This window comes from Polypterus senegalus, chromosome 6, assembly GCF_016835505.1.
Source record: "Polypterus senegalus isolate Bchr_013 chromosome 6, ASM1683550v1, whole genome shotgun sequence".
Classification (NCBI taxonomy): Eukaryota; Metazoa; Chordata; class Cladistia; order Polypteriformes; family Polypteridae; genus Polypterus; species Polypterus senegalus.
In genome coordinates, this window is record NC_053159.1 from 4,001,019 (window position 1) to 4,026,759 (window position 25,741).

A 25,741-nucleotide genomic window follows, 5' to 3' on the forward strand; every position below is an offset into this window, starting at 1 on the left:
CTTGGCACACTTTAGGCCCCTTAGTGCCAATTGGGCATCGTTTAAATGCCACGGGCTACCTGAGCATTGTTTCTGACCATGTCCATCCCTTCATGACCACCATGTACCCATCCTCTGATGGCTACTTCCAGCAGGATAATGCACCATGTCACAAAGCTCGAATCATTTCAAATTGGTTTCTTGAATATGCCAATGAGTTCACTGTACTAAAATGGCCCCCACAGTCACCAGATCTCAACCCAATAGAGCATCTTTGGGATGTGGTGAAACGGGAGCTTCGTGCCCTGGATGTGCATCCCACAAATCTCCATCAACTGCAAGATGCTATCCTATCAATATGGCCAACATTTCTAAAGAATGCTTTCAGCACCTTGTTGAATCAATGCCACGTAGAATTAAGGCAGTTCTGAAGGCGAAAGGGGGTCAAACAGCGTATTAGTATGGTGGTCCTAATAATCCTTTAGGTGAGTGTATATCTATGTATGTATGTATGTATATATGTTTGTTTGTGTGTGTGTGTGTGTGTGTGTGTGTGTGTGTGTGTATATATATGTACATACATACATACAGTCACATGAAAAAGTTTGGGAACCCCTCTTAATTCTTTGGATTTTTGTTTCTCATTTGCTGAGCTTTCAAAGTAGCAACTTCCTTTTAATATCTGACATGCCTTATGGACACAGTAGGATTTCAGCAGTGACATTAAGTTTATTGGATTAACAGAAAATATGCAATATGCATCATAAAATTAGACAGATGCATACATTTGGGCTGAGATATGACATCAATATTATTTGAGCCTCCTTTTGCTGCTTTGAGCCTCTAGACGCTGTCCTCGTTTGATTAGTGTGTGGATTCTGGACGGAGGTATTTCTGACCATTCTTTCATATAAAATCTCTCCAGTTCAGTTCAATTTGATGGACAGTCTGCTTCAGATCATTCCATAGATTTTCGATGATATTCAAGTCAGGGGACTGTGATGGCCATTCCAGAACAATGTACTTCTCTCTCTGCATGAATGCCTTTGTAGATTTCAAACTGTGTTTTAGGTCCTTGTCTTGTTGGAATATCCAACCCCTGCGCAACTTCACCTTTGTGACTGATGCCTGAACATTATCCTGAAGAATTTGTTGAGATTTGGTTGAATTCATCCGACCCTCGACTTTAACAAGGGCCCCAGTCCCTGAACTAGCCACACAGCCGCACAGCATGATGGAACCTCCACCAAATCTGACAGGAGGTAGCAGGTGGTGTTCTTGGAATGCGGTGTTCTTCTTTCGCCATACAAAGTGCTTTTTGTTAGGACCAAATAACTCAATTTTTGGCTTATCAGTCCAAAGCACTTTGTTCCAAAATGAATCTGGCTTGTCTAAATGAGCATTGGCATACAACAAGCGACTCTGTTTGTGGCGCGAGTGCAGAAAGGGCTTCTTTCTCATCTCCCTGCCATACAGATGGGCTGAATTGTAGAACGATGTACAGATACACCATCTGCAGCGAGATGTTCTTGAGGTCTTTGGAGGTGATCTGTGGGTTGTCTGTCACCATTCTCACAATCCTGCCTCTTCATATGCCGCTCTTGTATTTTTCTTTTCCTGCCAGACCTGCTGAGTTTAACAGCAACTGTGCCTGTGGCCTTCCATTTCCTCACTCAATTCCTTGCAGTTGAAACTGACAGTTTAAACCTCTGAGATGGCTTTTTGTAGCCTTCTTCTAATCCAGGAGACTCAACAATCTTTGTTTTCAGATCTTTGGAGAGTTGCTTTGAGGATCTCATGCTGTCTGTCACTCTTCAGAGGAGAGTCAAAGGGAAGGAAGCACAACTTGCAGTTGACCACCTTAAATACCTTTTAGCACTCGTGATCGGACACTCCGGTCTATGAAGTTCAAGGCTTAACGAGCACATCCAGCATTGAGCAGTGACAGGCATTCAAATCAGCACAATGACAAGGGGACCTACATTTGTGCACAACCAGTTTTTCACATTTGATTTAATTTCATACAACTAAATACAGCTTCACTAAAAGTCTTTGTTCAGAAAACACAGCAGTACTCAGATGTTCCTAGGAAATGAAAGACATACCACTGTTATCTTTTTAGGTGAAAGGAGAGTCAATTATTATGCAGGCTGAGAGGGGTTCCCAAACTTTTTCATATATTTTATATATAGTATCACACATTTGTGTCATGGGGCTTCTTCCTGGCTCTGCCGAGGTAAGCAGTACCACTCCATAATGAGAGGGGGCACTGTTGCTAACGTTGTCTTTCCCTCCTGAAGTTCTGATTGGCGGCCCCAGGATGATGCCCCTTCAGTGCCAAGATGGCTCCACACCTTCTGGTCCAGACACATTGAAAACTATATGGCGGCTGATTCTGGAACCAAACAGCAAAAGAGATGGAGCTCCCTTTAATGTTTCTTTCTTCTTTACTTTGTTAAGTTGGTGGCTCTGGCCGTTATTTCACTACTGTGTGTGTGCACAACAGCACTAAACGTGATTTTTGTTTATTTTTCTGTGGCTAAAATGCTGACAATTAAATTGGGTAACCCAGCTGGTGTTGCCACTGTGTTCTTTCTATCTATCTATTGATTTGTCTTTCTGTCTGTCTGTTATATAGTGCCTTTCACATCTATCTTTAGTGACCTCAGGGTCAGGACCTCAGAGTGAGACAGTGCTCCCCAGGTGGCAGTGGACTGTCTGAGGTGGGTGGGAATGCCTGGAGAAGCTGGCTTTAAAGCGGCCCCCGTGAACAGCAGGTGAGGACAGGTTACACATACAGCACTTATGTGACGCTTCAGCTGCATCTTTCAACTGCTAAAGCCCTCTGGCCGACATGCAAGGCTGTCATTGGGACCTTGGATCTCACAGAGCTGGTGAACACTGCGACCAGTGTTGTGGACTCTGCTACCCCCACCGATTTCTAAAGGCTTTTCAAAGATGGTCCGTCCCTGGCCCCAATTTAGCCTTGTACCCTTTCGTCTTCACCTTGTCTGGGTTAGCCCAGCACACACTCACAATTTCTTTAGCCAAAATGTATCTGCCACTTACCCCGATGGCGATTAAAATTGGCGCCTGGTAAATCCATTTTATGTTGCCGGCACTGAGATCCCAACACCTAAAGACAACAGGAAGAGGTTGAGTTAAAATTCACAACATACAGCATGGCCGACCTGCAGCATTGGTGATACAGAAGACACACAAGGTCCATCTTTGTAGTGGCACCACTTGAACTTGGACACACGCTCCCCTACAGGTCAGGTGAGCTTGAGAACGTTATGTTCTTCTCTCCACATCTCTAAGGATGTAGAAGGTAAACCAAGGCAGACGCAGGGAGAACATGCAAACTCCACACAGAGGATATGAACGAGATTGTGGGATTTGACCTGATGATGATGGACCAAAGAGGCCTGTTGTATGACGTGTTAGACAGTGGGTGGCATGTCTGTCCCTTGGCTCCAGCAGACTGGCCTTGAATTAAGCATTGTGGCGAATTGTGGCTGGATCTCCCTATGCCCGAGTGGGTTTTTCCTACCCCATTCCAGAGATGTCTAGGTTAGGTTAATTATATCCGTACATCCACCCATTTTGTAATGCGCAAAACCTATCTATTATCATATAATGCCTTTCATATCTATGTATTAATTATATAGCAGCTTATCTATCTATTATATAGTGCCTTTCATCACTGTCCACCTATCATAAAGTGCCTTTCATGTCTATCTATCTTTCTATTATATAGTGCCTTTTCTGTCTTTCTTTCGGACCCCCACTCCTCTGTTTCTCAATCACTTATTGCAGCAGGAGAACGTCTCCTGTGCGGCTGGTAGAACGGTAGGACATTATGGTCAGATGTTTTAAAGAGAAGGTCTAATTAGAAACAAAACCAATTCCACCTCACTGAGGATGTTCCATACGGAGTGACTTCTTATTTCCGTTTCTTTTATTCGGCTCTAGCCGCAGTGTTTTCTGTCGCCTGCTGTCATATTTGGCTTGTTGGACTTCTTCGTGCTCTGTTCTGGTGTGGTGTCATTAATGGAGGCTGTTGTAGCTTTTGAAGTGGAATACAAAGAGCCAAGTGATGCAGCAAAGTTGGAATGGGTTTCTGCAGCCCCCACCAGCACCCCACTTGGATCTGAAACTGAAGCCCATTTAGATATTCCCTGTCTTCAAGATTGTCCTTCGCTACACTACAGCGAGTCTAATGTGCCCGTCTCTGCCGCTCTGGATTCGCCTCTGCATTTTTGTTTCATGTGTTCTTTCACGGAGATTTGTTAAGGCTTTGTTTGTGCGCTTTTGTTTCTTTGTGAATTTTTATCTTCTTTTGTGTGAAGTTTGCGCATTAGCTCTGCCAGCGGCGCTTGGAAGACCGAGCGCTAAACTCGATTCATTTGACAGCTTAAGTCCTTTGCCTCCTAGATGGGCACAGCCAATTCAATGACTTCCATATGCTGCCTTGCAGTCTGCAGTTGTGAATTAGCAGCCAGCTGACATTTTTTATTTTTTGACAATCAGAATTGTCCTCTGTTCAGCATTATGGATGGACGCCTTGCTCCGACGCGGCGTCTCCTTTGGCGTTCAGAATGTTCTGCGGCCATATGATGACAGGAGCGATGGTGTGGTAAGGAGGTTTGTGTTGTTAATGCACCTCGACTGGGCTGCTTCTTTCATTTTTCAGCCATCACAGAACTGCTATCAGGCAGTGCTGCTCGAGATTCATTTGCATCCCTAGGCAGGGTGGGGGGCGACGCCCCTCAGTGTCCATAGTGGGTAGTCGGTATTAGACCCCTTGGTGTCCTGAGCACACACTTTTTATTTACATAATTCGTGCCACCTCTACATATGGCAGACGTTACGGGAGCGCGCACCCCTTAATCTTCATAAACGGATTACCAGCTCAGGCTGCAATCTCTGTTCCAAATTTTTTGGTGCAGGCACCCCATGCCAAACCTGGCTAAAAGCCACTCTGGGAGCCCTGCCCATGTCGCCCATACCTAAACCTACCGCTCCTACTAATAATGAGTGGTCCATGAACAATCTGTTCTTTTTTTTTTGATCAACTCTTTCCAGTGAGTCACACAAATCATTTCATGGGCCTGACTTAACTGACTTTGTGGATCACTTTAATCGTTTACTTAGGATTTAAGTTACAAAATTCAAATAAATATCACCAGCCAACAAGACATCTCTTGCTGATGATTCTCTTTTTCGTCATGCAAGTACAATGCAACAACACACCAAGATTTAAAAATGTATTCATTTGTTCCTTGCTGCACAAACCATTGTCTGCAAATTAACATCAGCAAAACCAAAGAACTACTTTTCAACTTCACTGGAACAAAGAGTGGATGTGGATGTGGAGGTGGTGGACTGCTACAAGTACTTAGGGGTCCACATCGTTGACAGCTTGGGCTGGTCACATAACACAGATGAACAACAGAAGAAACGGAATAGCAGGCGGTTTTCTTAGTAAACTGCACCCCTTTATGGGGGTAGGGACGTCCTTCACAACTTCTACAACTCTGCGATGGCCAATGTGATGTGACGGACCTCACTTCAAGAGGGGACCACCGAATCAACGAGCTCATAAAAAGGGCAGGCTTAGTTATGGGACCACTCTGGATCCCCTAGAGGAGGAAAAAATTAAGACACAATGGGGTACCGTTATGAACAATGCTGCACATCCTCTCACTGACACACTAAAAAAGGATTGTAGCTATTCAGTATGTTGTCTATCTATCTATCATATAGTGCCTTTCCTATCTATCATATAGTGCTTTTCATATCTATTTATCTATCTATTTTTCGCTTATACTGACCAGTAATGTGTGTGATGTGCCATCTGTTGGAATGACAAATTCAACAAATTTTATTACTGTAGATTTGTGATGCACCATGTGTTGGAATGGAAAGTGCAATGCATATTTCTCTGTTATTTGCAATTTGGTGTGGGATTTATAAAAGCAGCGTTAATGTTTGTGATGTGACACTTGTTGGAATAACAGATGTAATTCATCCTATTACTATAAATGTTTGTGATGTGCCATCTGTTGGAATGACAAATTCAACACATTTTATTACTATAGATCTGTGATGCACCATCTGTTGGAATGGAAAGTGCAATGCATATATCTTTGTCATATGCTGTTTGGTATGGGATTCATAAAAGCAGTATTAATGTGATGTGGCATCTGTTGGAATGACAAATGCAATGCATATGTTTCTGTTATATGCCATTTTGAATGGGATTTTTAAAAGCAGTGTTAATGTTTGTGATGCACCATCTGTCTGTTGGAATGATAAATGCATTTTATTACTCTGATTGTTTGCAGTGCATCATTTGTTGGAATGGGAAATGTGATGTTTGTCTTTGTTATATGCCATTTGGTATGGTATTTTTTAAAATGCAGTGTTAATATTTATGATGAAGCCTCAGTTTCAATGACAAATGCATTTTATTTTACTACTATAAATGTTTGTGGTGTGCCATCTGCTGGAATGGCAACTGCAATGCGTATGTCTCTGCTCTATGCCATTTGATGCAGGATTTGTAAAAACGGTGTAAATGTTTTTGATGCGTCATCTGTTGGAATTACCAAGAAATAGCAGCTAGGCAGACACATACGCACGCACACACAGACACATATGCATTCACTAAGCTGGATATTTGCAGTTCATTGAAAGATTTTCCCACCCTCCCGTGTAGATTTTGCCATGTGCTTGATTTTGTTTGAATTTTAGAAAGGACAACAGTAATGCGGTTAGGAGCAAGGTGTACATTTTGGAGGAACCATAAAAGCAGGGACCTTTGTCTGGACCATCTAGGATTTGGACAACAAAAAATGAGTACTGTGTGAACACTTACTGGCAGGTTTGGGTAAAAGACAGGCACTCCAAAACCCCAAACAGCCCACGGGATGCCAGGTCATTTTGGAGTACGTAACACTATGCCAGTAGAGAGCTGCCAGCCAATCTAAAATAAATAATGTGACTTCACACAGGACTTGTCCATTGCTGGGATTTGAACCCTAAACGTGAGGGCCGCAGAGCAGCAGCGCTAAGCACTTGGACTACCCAGTAGCCTAAAAGTACCAGGCGTCAAAGGACAGACCTCTGCCCAGGCCAGTCCTTGTGCTTCTGATCAGCACAAAAAGGCACTCAAAGTCACAGCTCCTCGTGCTTCACCATGTGTGCCATCCTGTTAAAAAATTAAACATCCAGCCTTCAGATTTACATTGGCACAGGAAAGAAAAAGAAGGGGGGAAAAAAATCAAAAGGAGGTAAGCTTCCCAACAACAAGGAACACGATAAAAGCTGCTGGAGCTGTTGACACCCATGATTCTCAAAACCTCTGCTCACTCAACCCTGTCATAACATCTCAAAACTGAAGAGTCGGGGAGGAAAAGCGTGAATTTTAATGAAGGAGAAGTGACATTGGGATACGGCGAGTAAATAAATCGCTCCTACAAAGAAGGCAGCTTCTGAAGCGCACACGATAGCCAGTTTGCCAGTGATTAGCAGCGGCAGAGCTGTCACAATATTGTCACCTCTGCTGAGCCATGTGATTTTCATAGAAATGGTTCCATGCTGGGGGGGGCGGGGTTGCTATTATGACATCTGTTTTACACTAAGGGCTGAGAACAGCGCTATATGAATGCAAAAAATTTCATTTTTATTTAAGGGCTCGCCGTGGGGGCCTGCTGGACCGGATTTCCAAGGCTTTTTAAGAAATCGGAATGCCTTCTCATGCAGGAAAAATCCTTCCTTCTTGATTAAAATTAAACAAAAAAAAAAGTCACAGAAAAGAGTTTTGATTAGAATGTAAACATTAGGGGGCACTCTTGCCAAAATAATGCAAAAGAGGTCAAGATACGTCAAAATGGGGGACACAAAATATACAAGGAACGTATAAACATGGGGAATAAAGAAATCTGACAAGGAACAGAGTAACAGATGTTGTCGGTTTTAGGACCACCGATACCCTGAATTAATATTTACATGTTTGGAGTGGTTTGTCTGCCCTCCTGGCTGACAGTGTCCCACGATAAAGCACACCCAGTATAGCCACCCAATCCTCTCTTTCTCTAAAGCCCAGCAGTGACTGGTCTTTAAACCCCGGCTTGGCATTACTTCTAGGTCCATGATTGCCGCCTTTCTCCTTCAAAGTTTTGGGGTCTTCTCCATAGGCTTTGCCTTCCTGAGCAAACTCTGCTGACTCCAACTCAAACCCCATGTAGCTTGTCCTCCAATATGAAATATTCATTAATTTGTTTCATGTCAAACGCTTATCCGAAGCCGCGTCATGGTGTCAACAGTCTTGGCAGTGAGACCCATACGTCTCTTTCCCAGCCAACCTACACGGTGGGATCCCAAGGCATTCCCATGCCATCTCGGTGAGCCCTGGGTCTTCCCCGGGGTCTCCTCCCAGCTGGTAGTGCCCATAAAACCTCCACAAGGAGAGGGTCTGTGGCTCTACTGCGAGCCTCTCCCAGATAGCGGTGCTTCTCTAAGGGATATGCAGAGAAAGTTCATCTCGGTCACTTGTGCCTACGTTCTCATTCTTTTGGTCACTACCATAGGGACGTATCTTCCCCTTTTAGACTTCAGTACCCATAGAGCAGTTTATTCTGGAGTACTAGACCTACCACACCGCCCCCTGCTGGTAACCTTGGTTCTAAAATGGCAGGACATGCATGATCCCTGCCACTGAGGGGTTTCCTTTGTGTGGCCTAGAAAAGCCAGAAGTGGTCCGGCACATCTGCATGCTCCTTACACATGGGACACAGGTGGACGAGACCACAAAAAAAAAAAAAAAAAAAGGTCTTCTTTCAGGTGGGGCTGTTTGGTGAGGCATCATCGCAGAGCCCAGGCCGAATGACAAACAAGGTGAGGACCCCATGGATGGTTACGTCACATCAAAAGGTAGGGAGAGTGTGTGTGTGTGTGTGTGTTGTTTTTTATTTTTTTAAATTTATAACAAACGCTTTATTTTTAGAACACAATTTCATGCGGCAAATGCATACACACCACATGTGTGTGAGAAGAAGTAACTTGGACTTAAACGATACCAGACTTAACCCTTTAACTTGTGGATTTTCTCTAAGCTCACTAGAACAGCAGCTGGGTGACGTTTTTAAGATCCAGGCAGGAGTCGCATCCTAGGTGACTCAGCCAATTACTTCTAAGGTTTGGAATATCGTCTGGAGCTCGGGGGTGTGGGGGTCCTCCTAGCACTGCCACCTACTGGCCTCGGATGTCTCAGCTCTCATTTGAAGGGTCAGACAATTACAAGGGGCCTGTCTCCTCTGTATACCGCATAGACCCTCCTTACTGCTCACTAACAGTCTTCTGTTAGGTTATTTGCTGTCCGTATTTTAAATATTAATAGTCATTGATCACGAACCTTAAATTACCAATAACTGTGTTCAGTTGCTTTTATGAATTCCTCGCTCCTTTCCAGTAACACATTCAGATAAATTACATTAAGACATTTACAAAAGGTTGTAGTGTAAAGGCACAATGGTCTATAATTTCATGCGGGGGTGAGAGACTCTCAAAGGATAAGAGCGCCACAGGAGAGCCAGCTTCACTGTGAGGTCTTCCACTTGGCAGCTATGTAGGGGCTCACTAACAAAAGAGCCGCGGCGCTCAACAAGATGTAGGAATTGTAACGGCTGTGTCGGTATGCGAATGTGGTGAACCTCGCTGTCCCGACCTGCCAGTGCCAGCGATAATACACATGTGAAAAGGTAAGTGGGCCCCATGAAATGTTTTAGTGTTTAAGCATATGTGGACATATTAAGATTTAATCTTCTTTTAAAGAGACTGTATAGACAAAAGTGATGAAATTATAACAACCCTGAAAATTTGACATTTTGATAAAACATTCAGTGAAAAATGAACAGATTTTGTGTTTCCATCTGTGGAAAAAGTTAAGTCCACCTTCAGTTCTAACGGCAAGTATTGCCCCCCTGTCACGCATGGGCATCCGAGGATCCCATTCTCGACTCTACTGATGCATGCAGTACCAGTCCAGGGTGAGAGGGGGCACTGTTGCTAACAGTAATGTCTCATTTTCCACTCTGCAGTACCGAGTGAGAGCACCTGAGCCTCGCCTACAACATCCTGTGAAACCCCACCCCTTCTGGTCAATCCATGTAAGTGCGGACATCTCTGGAAGGTGCCATCTCAGTTGAGAGCTCCACCCATCCAAGGGTCGTAGCAGACGTAATACCAATCATCATACTAAGACAGAGAGCCACCTGGTAGCCTATTCTCCAGGTTGGATTATTTGTACTCTGCTTAAATTTTGGGCACACCAGGAGCCACACCACGTACATTTCAGAAGGGGCCATCCACCTAAAGCTAAGAGTGTTCATCTATCTATCATATAGTGCCTTTCATTATATATCTACCCAAAACCCCCCCACCCCCCAATGACTCTGATGAGTTTATGAAATTAAATGTACATATGCTCCACACAGCAATGTACTCCTTGGTGTATGACAAAAGGGTGCCGCTTCTGCTGTTGAAGGAGCACGTGCTTCAGACACAGAGGGCCACACACGTCATCAAAGTCTAATAATACTGGCTCCCCACTATGGACAATGAGGGGTGACGTCTATCAGACCTGCCTAGGACTCCAAATGGGCTTTGACCTGCACTGTCCTGAAAGCATCAGGCATGAGGCACGGACTAATCCTGGTCAGGGTGCCAGTCCATTGCTGGACACACTAACACACATCCTTTGACTCACTCATACAGTGCCAACTTAGAGTCACCCATTAACCAGGCAGTCACATCTTTGGGATGTGGGTGGACATCCAGAATTTCTGGAGTAAAACCCCACATGCACATGGGGAGAATGTGCTCACCCCTCACAGGTAGGGTGCCCAGGCCGGAATTAGTTCTTAGGACTCTGGAACCCTGAGGCGGCAGCATTAGATTTACTGTCATGCAGATTACAATGGCAGCGACGCCGCTTACCTGGCATCTGCCAGCGTTGCCCTGACGACTGCCCATGCTGCCACAAAGACAGCTGGTACACCTGCAAGCAAAATAGCAGAATTAGGCGGGCTTATCATTTTACAAATGGTGCAAATCTGCAGCCGAGCAGAGTCAAGTCACAGTGTTGGACCGCCTAGTTTGATTTTTTTTCTGGGCACCCACTACCTCAGTTTTTTTCTTTCCTGGCACCCTAACTTCAAAGGAAAAGGAAACTGAGAATGGGGCCACCTCTTACCCCAGCCGATCAGAGTGAATCCCCAGAGGTATTTAGTATCAGAAAAGAAAGCCATGAAGATGAGGCTATGGAGGTAGAGGCCTTCCACAAGAATCCAGTAGTAGTTGGTGGTCAGGAAGTAGATGAACAGGAAAACTGTGATCTTGCACCCGATCTGCCAATGGAGAAGAAAAAGAGCACACGGTGAATTGGACCGAGAACAAATCAGACTCGCTTCATTTATTAAAAGTCTAAGATTGTCCACATTATTTAAAGCACAGTGTGACATGGGTACAATAAGGAATGGAAGGACCACTTAGTAGCACCTACTCCGACACATCTCAACTAGATGTTCATATTTAATCACCAGCTGTGCCATCCTTATCCCACGGTGGGATAAAATCTAAGTAATCAGCATGGTCCTCAGCATTAACGTTTGGAATGTATTTTAGAATGCATGTAGTAATAAAATACATTGCAGTTTTTATTCCAACAGAGGGTGCATCACATACGGTACATTTGTATTAACCAAATGCATTGTATTTGTCATTCCAGCAGATTACATGACAGTACTTGGCATTCCTGAGTCAGATAATCCACCCACAACCCTAATCTTAACAAAAGTGTACCCGGGCTCAACTCTCAAAAGTCTGCAGCTAGACTCTGCTGGCACCCATCGGAGTCTACTTCACCTACTTGGAGCTCCAGGATGAAGGCTCTGGGATGCAGACATGTGTACTTGGTATGGCAATTTGATATGAGAGTTATAAAAGCAGCGTTGATGTTTGTGATGCACCATCTGTTGGAAATACAAATGAAATGCATATGCCTCTGCTATGCCATTTGGTATGTCGTGACAGCTGACCCCTTACCCAGACAGGCCACTACACTACCAAGACTTATTCCTTGGATTACCTGAAGTTTCTTGCTCTAATAACAAGCCATACTCCTTACAAGTTGTCTTACTTTTCCTGACATGACAAAATAACCAGAAAACAGTAACAGATATGTAAAATCAAACACGAATGTATTTTAAATTGAAAAAACAAATATTCAATAATATTTATATATATCTGTGCGCTAAACACCACTATCCCACAAACACCAGTGACTAATTACTATATACGAACATGAATATACAAATATTTACATTGACCCGCCCTTGTCCCTAAACAATAAACAAAAACACATAACACAAATACAAACACGGATTCGGTAAATACAGCGATTGGAATGTGGTGAAAAATGAGTCCAAAATAAACTCCGGCGGTACTGATACTGGCTGTAGTGTATTGTGCGCCTTCCCGAAAACAAAACGACCTCACACTGAAAAGTCCTGGCAATGGCTGGGATGAATCCGAACCCCGGGTTTCTCGGCTCTGGGTGTCGTAATGTTGAATCGTTTGTTGAAAAAACAAGCAGTGTAATGATGCAATAAATGACAGTGATGAGTTTGAAAATGAACGGGTAAATTGTCTCCTGTCTCCTCTCGATTTGTCTCCTCTCGATTTGTCTCCTCTCTGTCTCTCTCTCGCCTTCGCTCCTCTTTTTTAAATACAGAATGTCCTGGATGTATCTGGTGAGTTTAACCGGTGATTTCCGTCTCGGGGCTGCATCTCTGTCCATCAACCTTCCCCTCTGCACTTACGGGGACAACATTTACTGACGCACATATAACGGCCAGTAAACGGGACGATGAAAACAAAATGCACTCGGCACAAACACAGAACGTACTATTATTATGTAGCCCGCTACAATGTGATTTGTAAAAGCAATTTTCATTTTTGTGATGCACCATCTATTGGAATGGCAAATGAAATGCATATGCTTCTGTTAGGCCATTTGGTATGGGACTCATGAAAGCAGTGTTGATGTCTCTGATGAGCCATCTGTTGGAATGACAAATGCAACACATTTTATTACTACACATATTTGTGATGCGTCTCTGACAGAGTCAGAGAGAGAATGACAAAGACCTAGCAACAGGACAGACACACAGACTCTTATCCTTTTATTAAAGTGGATTCATGTTAGTAATTCAATTATTATTGTTATGCTGGTGCAGACACATGTTAAAGCAATTCAAATCGAGTGAATTCCCATAAGTTGAAAAAGGAGGAATTCAGTTTGAGGATGGCAAGAACACCTTGTGTGTTATAATCAGCTCGGAAAAATACAAGCCAACATTTTAAAAGGCCATCTAAATTGATGTGCCACACACAAGACATGTTGATTATTGGTCAGCCTGTCGGTCCATTTATAGATTGTTTAAAGACTTTTCACATTTGCTGGGCATCTATCTATCATTGTTATAATATGTTTGTTATAATATTAATATAATGTCACTATCTCTGTGCACACAGTTATACAGGCAGACCAAGTATGGGACACAGGGGCTCAGCATTTAGAATTGCCAACCAAGCATTGGATTAGATAGCCAAAGACAACTGGAGGATTGTATAGTCAGCCTAAACACAGAATAGTACTGTATATGTCTGTCCTCTGTCCGTACAAAATCTTCTTTCCTTGTTGGGAGAATGAGAACCGGCATGTAGGCATTATGCTATTCCTGTATTTTGTGGAGGAGGAGTTCAGTCCTTTCCTGCCCTTGTTTGGAGACCATTGAGGGTCCTGCACATTGAGCAACTGTGGAAACTGAATGCTCTCTTCGTTCCCTTGTACTAATTCATGTCTGAGAAGTAAGTTTTACATAACCATGTAATAGAATGCTTTGTTTTAGCATACAGAAAAATATTTGTGCAAAAGGACTCAAGGTCTGAGCATTCCACACATGAGTCTGCCTTATCACGTTGTCCCTTAGCTTACATCTGAACGCCATAACAAAAGGAGCCAAGAAATCAAGTTTTACAAGGGACTTTAAAGGGGCTCAAGGTTTGTGTATAATAAATGTGTTGACTGTTACATTTTATAATGATATTTAAATCACGCATTCTAGGGGTATAAAACTGGACCCCACCCAACAGACGGGGTTCAGAAGAGCCCTGACGCTGTCATGTATATTTGATTGTCTGCTTTTCTGAAACTCTTCTCACCGTGACTCTGAAAAATAAAGCTGCTTTATAACCACACCTGCTGTCTGGTCTGAAACCTTCATCCACACAACCAGTATATAAGGATGGACCTACTGCCAATACACTTTGAAGCTGTCGGACCTCCGTCCGGAAAAATCCTCTCAGCGTGGTGACGAAAAATGGCAGACTGCGTAGATCAAGATTCCCACCTTGATAAAAAGTCTGGGGTGGGGATCGATCTGTTCTTAACATAATTCTTTTTTTTGTAAAAACTTGATTGCTATGTATTGATTGTAATAAATAAAAAAAAAAAAAAAAGTCTGTCATAAGCTTCCCGTCAGTGACCGCGTAAACACCGTCAGTAAAAAGTAAGCTATAGTATATTTCTCTCATGTGTTTTGTACCGCCATAATCACTATGGGAGGATTTTTCGGTTACTTAACATGCCGCAATTTCAAAAAAACACATTTTCCGGAGAGCTAATGTCTCCTAAGGAAACAATCATATAGTGCCTTTCCTATCTATCTGTCTATCTGTCTGTCCGTCCCCCTTCTTTTTCTTCACTTGCGAGTGGTAAGTGTGTCACTTCCGGGCTCAACCTAAAGTACAACCTAAATGGTGTTGAGATGATGATGACGCAGGAACCTAATTGTCCTTTAAATTCTCAGCTCAGCCAGCAAGAGGAACTCAATTATCACTAAAGCCCCTCCTCCTTCATGCCCACCTGTTCCAGTCCTGCTTCCATGTACAGTAAAGGACATTTTTGCACCAGTGTGGGATTTATCAAAGAGAGAATAAAACAAAATGAACCCTTTGGGATGACCTCCTGTCATTTATTTTTACAAGTACCACACAGTTTATGTCATATATTTGTGCCTTTCATATTCACCTATTTACCTCTCTCTTGCCATTCAGAGTTACACAAATCCTAAAACTCTTTAAAAGGAAAAAAAAAATCCCCATTATCGACCCATGCAATGTGACAAATGAGGCAAATGTCCTCTGTAAGCATTTTAGTGGAAATGTTCGTTTCCTTAATCATGGAGGGTCTTCCCAGAGCAGAATGAATTATTGCCTTTGCCAAACACTGTGTGCTTCACCGAACTCATAAAAGCATCTAATTTACACTTATACTTCTCAGGAAAGACACTTGTATAGAAAATAAGTGCGCATTAGGAGAGCGAAACTGAACACGGATACCCATAAGGCCCCTTAATGTGTGGTCAGCTATTTGGGTAACTTGACACGGCTCATTTATTTATCGTCTTCAGTGTAATTTGTGGATGAAACGATTTCCAGAGATATCTAAGGGGCTTTGTTAGAAGGAGACAAAATGACAACTTCACTGGTATCTTAATGGAAACAAAATACTTGAGAATACCGAAAAGAGCGGCAAAATAATATAAAACGTCTAGCATGGCAGCATTCCTGCTTCACCTCGCTCTAGAGTGGCACCTGGAGAGTACGTCAGATTAGTGGGTTTGTGTTTTCTATTAATTGAATTGTATTCATCAGGGTGCTCCTTTTAGTTACTTAGACGCGGCCCCACTGTGCACATACCACGCGATTTACAGATCGTGTGCTTTCATAAATGATGCCCCTTGGGTGATGCCACATAAATGGCTTTACTAGACTTCAGTAACCTTTTCCCCCCACTGTGTGCTCCCCTTCAGTTACAAAATTGGCACCCCTCTGTGCCCTTTGGTGTCCATGGCGAGGGCCCCTTAACTTTCATAATGGATTGACCAGCTCAGGCCGTAATCACCATCCTAGATTTTTTGGTGCAGATGCCCTGTACAAGATGCCAGCCTGAGCTGCTGCCCACGTTGCCCACATCTACTTCTGCCACTGGTGTGGACATAGCTCAGAACGTCAATAGACACTTGTTTCTAAAAATCAGCAGCGCGCAGATGAGATCAGAATTAGTGGATCTCTGACAACGCAGCCGATGATCTGTGCCCCCCATGACGCCATGGACGTGGATGGTCGTGGATAGTGTTGGCGATGTTTTGTGAAACACCTGAGTCATCGTTTGAAAGCAGCGAAGAGCGCAGCAGACTTTGTAAATTCCTATATTTGTTTTGCATTCAAGAGCAGTAATTATAATCACGTCAACATATATTGTGTTTATAGCATAATATGTGGGTGTCATAGTTCTCTGACCTTAAAGCCCACCAAGGACTGGCGTTCGCAATTTATAATTTGATAATATTGTATAATGTCAGTGCACAATGTAAGGTGTGCAATTAACATTCACCTTTACAACAACAAAGAAACGGAAAAACCTCACCGAGCGGGGCTTCTGTGTTAAAATATAAATAAATAAACGGCACGAGTGTGACACGTAATAAACCCCCCATGTGTGTTCATCTCCTGGGATTGCATGCCAGTAAATTACGAAGGAAAAATATGTCGGCATTGGCTGCTGTCAGAACGTACTTCTGAATTCCTTAGTGACTGAACAAAAAAGAAATTCCTCAAATGTCCAACGTGAAACATCAAATTTAAACGTTTATTCTTTTTGCCTTAGGAAAGGCTCTTGCTGGCATTGCACATTGTCACACGTGTGCCCTGAGGGACAACTTCAGGGTTCGTCAAATGGTAATTCCACCCCGAGTCGAGGGTTGGCGCTGTGGCCCCTAATCCCTCTTCTCTTTTCAGCCAAGTCAAAGAACATCAGCATCTGCTGTCACTTCCAGGTTCCGGTCACCTAAGGCCACCTATTCCACCTGTGCCACCTCGTAACCGGTTCAACCGCCATCTTGAGGCAGCCTCGTCTTGAACTCCCTTCTTGAGAAGAGTTTGTACCACAGTTTTGTTTTTTTTTTTTTGTTTGTTTGTTTCATCGTTTATTTGGGGATCATCTGCAGTTCCCCACCGTATATCTTGACAATTTTAATTGTGCATTTGTTGTTTTTATCAAATACCCAGTACCAGGAAAAAAAATGTCATGGAGACACAAGGAGAACACGCAAACTTTACAAGGACACAGTGGGCTGCTCTGGGATGTGAACCAAGGCCTCTGGAACTGTGAGGTGGCATCACTAATCCCTGCGCCCCTGGAAACTGAAAAGAGTATCCTTCAGCTTGTCAGTTATTTGTAGACATTCAATTTCAAACCCATTCCCCCAGTTTGGGGTCGTGGAGCCCCAAAACTATCCCAGCAGCATCGGGGATAAGGCAGCAACCAACTCTGGAGATGATGCCAATCCATCATGAAGTCCACTCAGACACACACATTTACATGGGACCAATTGAGGGTCACCAGTCTAACTGACACATTTTTTTGGGATGTGGGAGGATAACAGAAGTACCCTGAGAATATGCCAACTCCACACAGGTAGTTCCTGGGCTGGAATGTGAATTTAGTTGTCTGGGGTATCAACCAGCATGCCAATTAAAAAGAAATGGACTGGCTAGTTAATGTTCACCTTAATACAAGGATAAGTGTCTGTGTGTCTATCTGAGCGACCATCAACTTGCTACGTCTCTTTCATTCCAAAAGATGGCGTATCACAAAAATTAATACTGCTATTACGAATCCCATACCCAATGACATATAGAAGAGACATATGCATTGCATTTGTCATTCCAAAAGATGGTGTATCACAAAAATGAATACTGCTTTTACGAATCCCATATTAATGAAATATTGCAGAGACATATGCTTTGCATTTGTCATTCCAACAGGTGGTACATCACAGACAACACTGCTTTTACAAAATTTCATACCAAATGGCATATAGCACAGACATTTGCATTGAATGTGTCTTTCAACAGATGGCGCATCATAGACAGTACTGCTTTTTCAAATCCCATAACTAATGACATATAGTAGAAACATATGCATTGCTTTTGTCTTCCAACAGATGGCACATCACAAATATTAATACTGCTTTTATGAATCCCATATTAAATGGCATATAGCAGAGACATGTGCGTTGCATTTGTCGTTCCAACAGATGGCACATCATAGGCAGCACTGCTTTTACAAATCCCGTACCACATGGCATATAACAGAAATGTATATATTGCCTTTATCTTCCAACAGATGGCGCATTACAAACATTAACACTGCCTTCACAAATCCCATACCAAGTGGCATATAACAGAAATGTAAGCATCACCTATACTTATAAATTGTAATATTACAGTACAGGGTCTCAGTCATTGGCACTGTATTTTGGCACATGATGTCATTGTCTGTCAAGGTGACTGCTAGAGCCGCTTAGCAGCACTCGGCACACAGGGCACCAGACCACCTCGACCGAGGGGGTGACTCGTTATACAGCCTGATGACAGAGGGTAGGGCTGGTCTTGCGTTGTGCTCCTTGGAGCACTCACAGTTGTCCCAGTCTGCCACTGGAGGAGCTCCTCTGCTTAGCCAAGACCTCAAACAGAGGGTGACAGACCCTAACCCAGGACTGTCAGCAGTGTCTTCTGGTCCACCATTTCGTCCAGTGAGTCCAGCCTGACTCCTAAGATTGAAGGGGCCTTTCTAATCAATCTGTTGGCATCATCTACCCTAATGCTGCTTCCCCAGCATACCACCACAGAGAAGATGGCGCTGGCCACCACAGACTGATAGAAGACCTGTAAGAGTGACCTGCACACTCCAGACGACCTCCACCTCCTCAGGAAATCGAGGCGACTTGGACCCTCCACTCCACTTGAGCCTAACGTCCGGATGCACCTCGAGGTATTTCTAAGTCCTCACCACTTCCACAGCTTCACCCTCTACGAGAACTGGGAGCAGAACCTTCCGGATGCCTACGGTAATCTCCTTTGTTGAACCTCCTCCTCAACATCAGTAAGACAAAGTCCTCCACAAGTGTCTTGCATTCTTTCTGCTGCCCACCGCTGATAAACATTATGGCAGACTTCCTTGCTTTCTGACTGTTCTCATCAGACAACCCGTGGCGATTGCGAAATCCATAAAGAATTCGGTGAGACCACAAGTTTGAGCCTAATTATTCCACACATCCTCAGGGCCATCTTAACAGCATCATAGGCCCCCGGGCAAAGTAGTGCACTGAGACCCCTGTTTTGACAGCAAAACAGAAACATACATAGGCATCAGAAACACCGTGGGCCCGTCTGCTCCTGAGGCACCCGTGCTAGTGCCCATTGTTCCCCATACATTAAGATGGCCCTGACCTCCTTTATTAGGACACACTGTAAGCCAAGAGAGAGGAGCAAGTGACAGGCAGGGTGACATACTCACGTATTGGCTCTTGTCCACTAGTGGGGCAAAGGAATTGTTCCTCATGTCGCTCATCAAAAATGAATCGAGCTCCTGCAGACCGCTGCTGGCGTGGACCACCTTGTCTTTGACAATGATGCTGACGGCTCGTAACATGAAGGACACAAACAGGTGCATGTGGATGTAGTTCCTTGTGCAGTGGAGCCTTCTGGAAAGAGACAGATGAAGCAAGATTAGCAAAATGGAAGCGTCTTTGGCCTATCAGCCTGTCCCATAAAAACCCCAAAGCAGACGTGAGGAGGATCAACATCTTTGGACCAGGCTTTGAACCCGGGACTATTGTTTGTTCTTTCTATTCCTCTAACTGACCACATTATTGATCTATTGGGGCTTTTAGGGCGATGTGACATCAAATCTTGAAGATCACCCAGAGTTCTCCTTCACCCCACACGTCACTTTCTAGTCACGGTACGTTCTCATTGGTGGCGTGTATTTTAAAACGCCTTTACTTTGACCCTCTCCTGGGGGCTTTCTTTTGGAAAAATTTCCCAATTTGTGTTCTGTGCTCAATCATGTCTGACAGCTATACCCCCGAATCTGATCTGGACTTTGCACAATGTGACCAACAGGGGGCACGCCAAAGAACAGCAAAATAAAGCCCATGAGGGCAGGGAATCGCAAAAATAGCAGGAGGGCATGAATAGCAAGAGCACCTCAAAGTAAAAATCGAAGACAAAGTGGCAAACCCCGACTGCGTGTGTCCTCGTTGGCACACCATTCCTCGCCTCCAGTACTCAGGTAACTCTCACCAGCTGAGCCTTTTCCGTAGCTCTCCATCTCCTCGACGCTCACTCGGCCCCTGAATATGAGATGGGTAAGTACAGGACAACCCAGGCCAGACCTTGAAACTCCAGTCCCAAAGTTTTCATTCAAGAGCTCCCCCTATTGACCTGTAGGTGATCATGCAAGCCCGAGTCCTAGACTGGCATCACGCTGGTTATATATATATATATATATATATATATATAAAAGAGGCCATTTGCTGTTAAATAGTGGGCAGCAGGAATATACGAGGTGAGGCACAAAAATAACCGGACTGGGCTTGGGGGCTTTTGGGGGTGAACCGTCTAGAGGTCGTGAACGTGAATCATAGATCTATATCCCCTCCTACACGCCCTCTCAAACCGCTGAGCGGCTGGGTATATCCTGTGAATAGCCCAGTCACCATTTGTACAACAATCGCCACACGAGTTGCCGCTATCATGTCGGGTGAAAAAAATCGAACAGCGAACCATTACTCACGAAATTGAACAAAACGGCCACAGAAACTTATGAAATGATAAAAAAAAAAGTGTGCGGTGAAATCAGTTTTCGAGTGGCACAAACGTTTCAAGAAAGGACAAGAAAATGTGGAAGACGTTCAACGCCCAGGTCACCCACGCTCGTCTCAGATCATGAAAACATCAAAATGGTGAATCAGATTGTTCGAAGTGATCGTACTACTTTTTCCGTAAAGCAGTTTTTGAATGACAAAAACATTCCTGTCCTCGATCTTTTTCCCTATTCGCCCGATTTAGCTCCCTGTGATTTTTACTTCATCCCGAAAATCTAAAGTGACCTGAAGGGAACACATTTTTCTTAAGTGGATAAAGTGAAGACAGAAACGGCAAGCCTGTTGAAGAGCCACAAGCAAGAAGACTTCCACTCTGTTTCAATCAATGGAAGATACGTGTAGAGCGGTGTAGAGATCGGGAGGGGGAGTATATGGAAGGTGACAACGTTTAGAATGTTGTCATTCATCAATAAATAAATATAGAATTTTTTTTTACCAATCCGGTTATTTTTGTGGCACACCTCGTAGCTGGGAAAACTTATATAGTGCCAGCGCCAGTGTCAGTCAAAGTCTTTTTGGAGCCTTAGGTAGGTAGGGTTGATGGTATTGTTAAGAATTCAGTGACCTGTTTGGTGCCACCTGCTGGCTCAGAGCAGGTATTACAATCCTAAACACTTTATAAACTAGGGGTGTTGAACTCCGGGCCTGAAGGGCTGCAGGTTTTCATTCTAACCCTAACTATTCTGATAGCCCTGTTTTTAAGGAGTCCGTGTTCTGAATTGATTAAATGACAGTCAAAGAGAAATGAGACATGAAACGAGCTGACAGATAACCAGTTAAATTGGGGCTTCAAACTCTAATCACTTTCTTAATGAATAGCCGATTCTTGTTGGTAATTAAACCCGTTATTTAATTCCACGGCTTGTTGCTGCTCTCATTCTGCAACAGCAGACATTTCCAAACCTGTTGGTTTTCTGTTTTTTCTAAGAACGCCGTCAAAATGTTTCAGTGACCCGAGAGATCAACCTCACCGAGACTGTCACCTTCCTTTTATTTTCAGATATTGTGTAATGGGCACAGGTGAACTGGTCATGTTTCACTATTATTTGGCTACTAATGTAAGGAAGAGGAAACAACAAAGGAGCCTGAGTTAAGGGAATTAAAACTAAGGCAAAAGAAGTTCATTAGCAGCAAAAACGGCTCACTCATTAGGAAGATGGTTAGAATGAAAACCTGCAGCCACTGCGGCCCACCAGGACCAGAGTTCGACACCCGTGCTTTAAACAATCAGGACCAAATTTTGCTAATGTTGCTGTTGACGAAAAGATGGACTATTTTGGAACCCAAAATGTTGATCCTTGGGTGTCCCAGCTTAACATTACTAACCCTGCAACGCTGCAGCAAATCGTCATGCAGTTTTTAGTCATGTAAATTGAAAAGATCAGCCAGTGCAGTCGCAAGTCTGACAGACCCGAGGGCTACAAGTCACACTAATGTGACATCGATTTAAGGCAGCCTAAAGCAAGAGGCGCTTCAGGAGGCGCTAGGCCTGCTTTAAACGTGTCTCCTCGTTCAGTGTGTCATGTCACACGTGTGCACTCAGGAGGCAGTCGATGGCCTGACTAAATGTGTTGTACCACCAGACCAGGGGTTGGCAGCAGGCACTACTGCTTTTCCACAGAAGGAAAACCTGCTCAAACCCTGTTCTGGCTCGTCAGTCTGGGGGGTGGTCTGAGTAGCCGGAACCAGATCGGAGTTCCCAATCCCAATCCTGACTTCACTCGCGGGTGCAGCTCCACAGACCCGCCTCTCTCTTCCTGCCTGCTATAAAGCCCCCATTCCCTTTGTACCACCTCAGTCCCGTACTGGACTCCTCGGTTTGTGTGTAACATCAGTTGGCATCTTTCTCAATTCTTTTCCAAGTGTGAGGGTGGGATCCTCAAACCTGTTTCTGGCTCCGTGTTTTCTCATTACACTTGCCAACGCACTTCTTCAGCAGCTTTGAGATGGTGAACGATGCTTTTACTGCAATTTTTTGTTTTGTTTTTTGCAATTCCTTGGCAGCTGACGGGTGAATTGAAACACAATTGTTAATGTATCTCCAGTGAGGGCGAAGCGGGAGGTGCTATCACAATCACAGCTGGCACTGCCAGAAGGCGGGAGAATAAAAAGTGTGCAGGGATCAGGATAATTGAGATGTGCTGCGTGCTGTCATTAATTAGAGATCAGCAAAAGCAGCCGGCTTTGTTTCTGAGGGATTGGCACCTTCTGTATTCGCACACATCCGAATGGTTTGCCTTCTGCGTCTCGGGGGGCATTAGAATTTATATTTTTCAACATAAGCACCGGACTACAGGCCCATATCCTGTGGACTTTAAAACTAATCTCACATTAGTATTCATAACGGCTTCCTTCACAAAGAACGCTGGGAAGGGAGGTAAACCTTGACATGTGTTTGGGATCGGAGGGTCACCTTCCAGGCTCGTCAGAGGTAAGCACTACCACTCCGGGATACCAGGGGGCACCGTTGCTGACAACATGACCTCGTTTTCCATCCACACCTAAGAGAAGACACCCAACGAGGGCAACTGACTCTGCCCCTTCCAGTCTGCGGGCCATAAGATTGAGACGCTGCTAGAAGGTGGCATTACCTTTGGGAAAGAGCAGATGGCCGTCTGGAGCTCCCAGCTGACCTGACCAATCTGCCGCTCTCTCCCTGTGTTCTGATTCCCTACAGCCGGCAGATTACTTTTTTTTTGTTGTTGTTCTTATTTGTGCCGTCGTGCGCCTGTGTATTTTCACTTGCTGACAAGTTTGAGAGTTTTGACCTGGTTGGCTTCCAAGCATTTCATTTCTGGACTGCTGTGTTCCCCCGGCTGACGACAGGGACTAAGCCCACCATCTTGACACTGTGCTAATGTGTATTTGCTTTAAACTACTGGGGGACATCAGAGGGTCTGCTTCAGTCCAGACATGAAAGTGCTGCCCAACCATCACATCACAGAGCAGAAAGCTTATATAACACAGGTGGCCTTCTGTAGTGGGATTTGGGAATTGAGTCCCTAATGGTAGGCTGGTACCACAAATAAGGGGGGAGGAAGTGAAAAGAATGAAGAATGGAAAGGCATCGGGGCGGGTGAAATACCAGCAGAACTGTGGAAGAGTTTAGGAGAAGAGGGAGCAGAGGTGTTGTGGGATCTGATGTAGAAGATCTAAAGAATGGGAGAAAACACTCCACCAAATCTCAAGTGAACCTTTCATCAGAACCAAGATACAATCAAGAATTCAGAGAGTCCAAGTCCAAGAAAAAGAAAAACAAGCAGAGGGCGAAAAAAAGTCTTTAAAAGCAGGGATCCAACATGGCTGCTTGAGACGATTTTTTAAACCCATGACCAAAATTACTTTCAGTTTTTAACCTACCTTAATAAATGGACAAGTGTCTGTGTACCTGTATGTCTGTCCGGTTGCCATCTGCGTCTTGTGTCATTTGGTGTAGGATTTGTCAAAGCGGTTTTAATGATGGCGTTGCATCATTTGTTAGAATGAACCATGCAATGCCATTTATAACTACAAATGTTTGTGATGTGCCATCTGTTGGAATGACAATTGCAATGAATTTTATTACTAATGCCTTTGAAAAAAGATATTCCAGTAGATAGTGCACTGCAAATGTTAAGGCTGAAACGTCCAATAGAAAGTAACTGCCAGAAATCAGCTTATCCACTTTAATAAAAGGACATGTGTTGGAGTGTGTGTGTCTGTGTGACTATGACTGTGTTAAAGGCCATTTGGTATGGGATTTGTAAAGCAGTGCTAATGTATGTGATGCGCCGTCTGTTGGAATGGCAAATACTATGCTTTTTATTACTACAAAATGTTTGCGATACGCCATCTTTTGGAGTGACAAATGCAATGCATTTTATTACTATGACTATTTATGATGCTCCCTCTGTTGGAATGGCAAATACAACCACCAACTCTGGAGCTCTCTTCCTCTGTCTCTCCGAGTTTGCCCCTCTTTCTGCACTTTTAAATCTCAACTGAAAACTTTCCTCTTCTACGAATTTTTGTCATTTGTGTAATTTTTTTTTTACTCTGTATGTAAAGCGACCTTGGGTTTGTGAAAGGCGCTCAATAAATGTAACATTATTATTATTCATTTTATTACTACAACTATTTGCGATGCTTCTTCGGCTGGAATGACGAATGCAATGCATTTTATTACTACAAACAGTCGTGATGCTCAATCTGTTGGAATGGCAAATGCTATGATTTTTATTTACAAAATGTTTGTGAGGTGCCATCTGTTGGAATGACAACTGCAGTGCGTTTTATTACGACAAAATGTTTGTCATGTTCCATCTGTTGTATTGACAAATGGAATGCATTTTGTTTCTACACATATTTGTGGTGCTCCCTCTGTTGGAAAGGAAAATGCTGTTCATTTTATTACGACAAAATGTTTGTGTTGCTCCATCTGTTGGATTGACAAATGCTGTGCATTGCACTACTACATGCATTACAGAATACATGCCAGTCGATGATGCACTGCAAATCTTAATGGCGAGGTTTAGTTGATTATTTAGATTTTAACCTGTCTTAGTCGTGTAGCACCTCTAGACTTTAATATGTTTGCATGGCGTTCTGAGAACATGTTTTCACTTTGTCACTGTGGGTTAGTGTAATTTGATATTTACTTACTGTATTAATGTCACATGACATGCACAACACAATAAAGTGGGCAGCAAGTGAAGCGCTGGAGTCTTTCTCAATCTGCTGTGTGTTCTTCTGAATGGCCTGATTTATGGGTTTATTTTGTGAGGAGTCCTTGGGTGTATAGAAAAGCTGAATTTAAATGCAGTGTTTTATTCTTATTCTTCTTATTATTGGGTAACACTTTAGCTTAGGTGCTGCACAGATGCCTCCATTATTCAAACAATGTTATATAACAAATC

The 25,741-nt window shown here is 43.6% G+C and overlaps 1 protein-coding gene across 2 annotated transcripts in view; it reads right to left on the reverse strand.

The window, feature by feature from the left end:
• The window catches only part of pth2ra (parathyroid hormone 2 receptor a), an 88,246-nt gene that overhangs the window by 38,100 nt on the left and 24,405 nt on the right, over positions 1-25,741 (reverse strand). Inside the window, exons 6-9 of one of the 2 annotated variants that reach the window (XM_039755296.1) lie at positions 19,475-19,658; positions 11,240-11,393; positions 10,984-11,044; positions 3,049-3,115 (exon numbers count right to left, since the gene is read on the reverse strand). In XM_039755296.1, coding sequence (XP_039611230.1) covers positions 3,049-3,115; positions 10,984-11,044; positions 11,240-11,393; positions 19,475-19,658 — 466 coding nt within the window. Of the gene's footprint in view, positions 1-3,048; positions 3,116-10,983; positions 11,045-11,239; positions 11,394-19,474; positions 19,662-25,741 lie in introns of both variants that reach the window. The other variant, XM_039755295.1, reaches the window with a different exon arrangement.